Here is a 4,302-nt window from a genome sequence, read left to right as displayed (position 1 = left end):
TCTTAACCCCGATGATTTATCTGACACTATTTACTGTGCAGTTGCCCAATTGTCAATTACAGAGGAATCGAGGAAATGAGGCGCTAAAGCTACAAGAGTTGCAGGAGCTGCTTAATCAAGTGCTGTCACCAAGAGCAGCGCTCCTGAAGGAGCAGTCTTACCAAGTCTAAAGCTTTCTGTATCTTCTATGAACATGACTTGTCTGCCAACACAACTGTTGTCAGTTACCAAGCTCAGAGTGGACAATGAAGAACTCACTTCCATATGCCCTTTCAGTGCTTTCCCTATGTCAGACAGAGGAGTTTCCCCTCAGTTACCAGAATTAATGAAACTTTTATGCAGCACAAAGTTACGGGATGTCCCTCTGGGATGGTTGTGCATCACACTGAAGTGCTAGTGTGGACAGCTGCTGCCCAAAAAACACTTAACTAGTTGAAGAGAATCTAAGAAGTGTGGTGAACAGCTTTACTGAAGACTCTTAGCTGAAAAATTCTGCCTCTAAGTGCATGAAGTTATCTTCTAAATTCTATGAATCATTGAAAACAATTTGAAGGTCAGAGCTGATAATGCCCATGTTAGGTAACTGTACTTTCACATAACTTAGGAGTTTCTAATATTTTTTTATTTCATTTTTAGAGAGCAGCAGCCTGTTGTATCTGTGATCTACAATGAATGCCAAATCTGCAATCAGCAAGGAAATTTTTGCCCCACACGATGAAAGGATGCTGGGAGCTGTCCAAGTGAAAAGAAGAACAAAAAAAAAGATTCCTTTCCTAGCTACTGGTGGTCAGGGTGAATATTTAACATACATCTGCCTGTCAGGTAAGATTAATTATTTGACATCTAGTTATCTGTTTAGGTTTATCATGGATTAACTGATTAGAAGTTATCTGTAGCCATAAGGAACTGGGTGATTCAAATTTTAATAATGTAGCCAGAGAATTATGGTGCTTATATCTTTAATCTTGAGAAACCACACACTCAAGGCTATTAATATTTATACCATATAAAAAACTGAAGGGGTGATTTCATTGTTTTTTAAAAAAATTAGGTATTTTCTCACAGCATAGCTGCAGGGTATGAATAGATACAATATTGGTAACAGTCTTTGCTTATGAAGGTTAAGATCTTTCTTTTTAACTTTATATTGTATTTCATTTGAATGCCCTGAATTCTTTCATTGGAAGCAAATACCTTTTCCATTTCATATTTGCCTCTGTATGTTACCAGCTGATTGGATACTTAGATATGCAACTTTCAGCCAGAATATTTTCAGTTCATTGAACAGAACAGTGGTGCTATGTGTCAATCAACAGATTTTAAAAGGGATGAAGATGGAAATATTTGGAGTGAAGGAGAAAAGAATGTATAAAACCACATTTCGTGAGAGATTGTGGGAAACAGGGAGAAATTATTTGTTGCTAATGTGTTCAGATGAAATTAATTGGAGTTTCTCCAAGGTCAAAACAGAACTGGTGAGAGTCTGGATTTCAGGAACAGGGTAGGCAGTAGCTGTATGATACTTTAGAAGTAAAGGTCTGATTGATATGATTTTAAGTATATAAGTGAAACCCGTTGTTTAGATAACTTGTGGTTATCTATGGTATTGTAGGTTTTTGGCTGGGAGTTTTTTATGCTTTGAATACTGTCTTGTTACTATAGTGAAGTTTACACTAAGGTTACATCTCAAGGCATTTGGAAGACAGTCTGTGAACCTGATTTTTCTGTATTTTGTATCTGTCTTCAAACTTAGAGTGGAATTTAGTTGCCTGGAGGTGGTATTCAGTGTGGTTTTAGGTTTCCAATCCTTCCTCCAAGTAGCTCTCTAGAGAGAAAGAAATCACTTGTTGTTTCTGTCTGGCAACTGAATGTTTGTGAATGTATTTGGTGTCCTAGGGTGGTGTAGTTGCTTAGGTTTTAGGCATATAAGTTGCTGTCTTTGAATATGTGCATCTTACTGGAAGTGCAGCTAGTGGTCAGAGGAAGAAGTACCTTGTGTCTCAGAAGATTGCAGTAACTTTTGGACTAAATTGACACTTTTTTTTCCCACTAAGAACTATATTAAAACTTTCAAAACATAGGAAGCTAAAATGAGTGACTGTAGCACACCTGCAGACAAAATGTGCATTTACTGAATGTGATTTAATTAAATGTTATTTGTATATGTGTATAAATGCTTATGTTAAAATATAAGCTGCAGAGGACAGTGAGACAAAACAGATTTCTCATTTCCAACTGAGTATTCTGCTAGTCATTCTCCCCATATACTTGAAGGAAGTATACTTTGAGGAATCTTCAAGGAAGAGTTTACACACTGATTCACCTAGGCTGTTCCCTAGACTTGTAGTTGGGATACTCTTTTGGGATGTCAGGATCGCATGTTTCAGTCCCTTCCATTTAAAGTGAGATTTCACTATGCATGGTCAGAGTAGGGGGCTTTTTTGATAGTAGGAGTCCCTCTAGCCTGTGGGTGGGTATTTTGGTATGCTTATGGCTCATTTATGTATTAATACAGTGATTTCAATTACTCAGTATCTTTTTCCCCAGTGCTCAAGGCAGTAACCAAGATAAGCTGTGGGGAATGCTTCTTTCCATCCCTTTAATCCATCTAGCAGGTGTCCTGCAGACCTGTCTCAAGGCCTGGCTGTTGACTACTTGGGGCATGTTTTTCTCTAATTGGAATCTGGTTTTATCTAATTCTCACTGTTTCACTGTTATCTAGGCTGTGTTTTTATTTTGTGTGTCCCTTATGTTCTCTTTTATGTGAATTTTTTTTTTTTTTTTTCCCCCCTAATCGTAGTTAGTTCAATTCCTAACTTGCAACAATCCCACCAGGGAGGGAGGAATGAGGGAGAGCAGCCTGTAGGTGTTTAGTTGTCAGCTGTCAACCACAATAGACTCTTGTTCTGTTTCTCTGTTTTGCTATGTATTAGGTAAATGTAATGGCTGGAATATCTTTGTGATCTTAGTGTTCCTGCACCAATCCAGTTTGGCCTTTGCTAAAAGGAATTTGTTCATTTACTGTTTAGAACTGAATTTGCCAGTTGAAAGAACATAGAAACTGTCTTGTTAAGGGACTTATAAATAGTTGAGGTTGTAAAGTATCCTGTCTAATTGTGATTTCATTCGAGATAGGATACAGAAAATTAAACATCAGCCATTATGATAGCTTCTTTTATTTACTTCTCAGTTTGTGGCTGAGAAATTGCACAAATTGTTATAATTACGTTTAAATGCTTTTCTTTCTGTGTTGAACTGAAAATGTCATATCATTTTTTTTGTCTGTCTGCATTTTTGTAAGCATGGATAATAGAGATGCTAAGTAAGCTGAGTATCCTCAAGCCTCAAAGAGATGGGATAGTGAAGCATTAACAGAATCAAATATTAAACAGAACATAATTGGACAGGAAGGGGGAGTCTTCCTCAAACTTTGTGTTTGAAGTATGTGCTGGATTTGTTTTTATTCAACAATACTGATTAGGTACTGAATTGGTTAGAAGGATACACTCATTAATTCTCTGAAAAGGTATACCTAAAGCCTGTCATCTGAAACTAGGGGTGGGTTAAAGTATGAAAGCTGTAACAAGACTGCTTGACTGGTGAAAACTGAGCAGCTGACTTATCTGCAATCTTCTAGCCTACTGTAGTGATGGGGCTGGCCAAGCTAGAATGGCAAGCAGAGCCAAGAGAGATCTTTTGGGAGTTCTTTAGCTGAAGAACAGCAAGAAAGGAATAGACAGATGGGACACACAGAGGTGGGGTGGCTGTAGGCAGAACAGAGAAGATGCAAACTGGGATTTATTTTTTTTAATTTTTCTTTTTTAAGGTAGAAGAGGCTTTAACACAAAATAAAGACAAGAAATTCAGAACTCAAAGTGGATATATATCACCTCCTCCACACTGGCAGATCTACTGACAGTTACTGGATCAGATCTAAGTTATGATTTTGTCACCATTGTCTTATATAATTGAAACATAATTATTTAAAATAGTTCTTAGCTGTATTTAGACTCTGAATTAAGTATACAATACTTAAAAGGTCATTTCAGAAATATAGGACATGGGCAAAATCTCTTGCTTGTATGTGTACAGTTCTCTGTGTGTTATTTCCTTTTATACTCTATCATTATACTTTTAAGTTGCTTCTGATATTTAAAAAGGCTTTTAACTTGTTATAGTGCATTCAAAATGTTCCAGATTTTACATGTGTCTGTGACACTAACCTTTCAGGACAAAATCCATCTATTACTGTTACAGTGAACTAAATGAACCAGATGGTTCCTTTTAAATCTGGATTCTTGG

At 36.8% G+C, this 4,302-nt stretch overlaps 1 protein-coding gene across 1 annotated transcript in view; it reads left to right on the top strand.

The window, feature by feature from the left end:
- The first annotated feature begins 668 nt into the window (after positions 1–668).
- STXBP6 (syntaxin binding protein 6 (amisyn)) overlaps positions 669–4,302 on the top strand; it is a 67,846-nt gene continuing 64,212 nt past the window's right edge. Inside the window, exon 1 of the mRNA XM_010007712.1 lies at positions 669–822. Coding sequence (XP_010006014.1) covers positions 669–822 — 154 coding nt within the window. The remainder of the gene's footprint in view (positions 823–4,302) is intronic.

Source organism: Chaetura pelagica, unplaced genomic scaffold (genome assembly GCF_000747805.2).
Source record: "Chaetura pelagica isolate M959 unplaced genomic scaffold, ChaPel_1.0 scaffold70, whole genome shotgun sequence".
Lineage (NCBI taxonomy): Eukaryota > Metazoa > Chordata > Aves > Apodiformes > Apodidae > Chaetura > Chaetura pelagica.
Note: the sequence above shows the minus strand (reverse complement) of the source record. Positions and strands in the feature narration are given on the sequence as shown.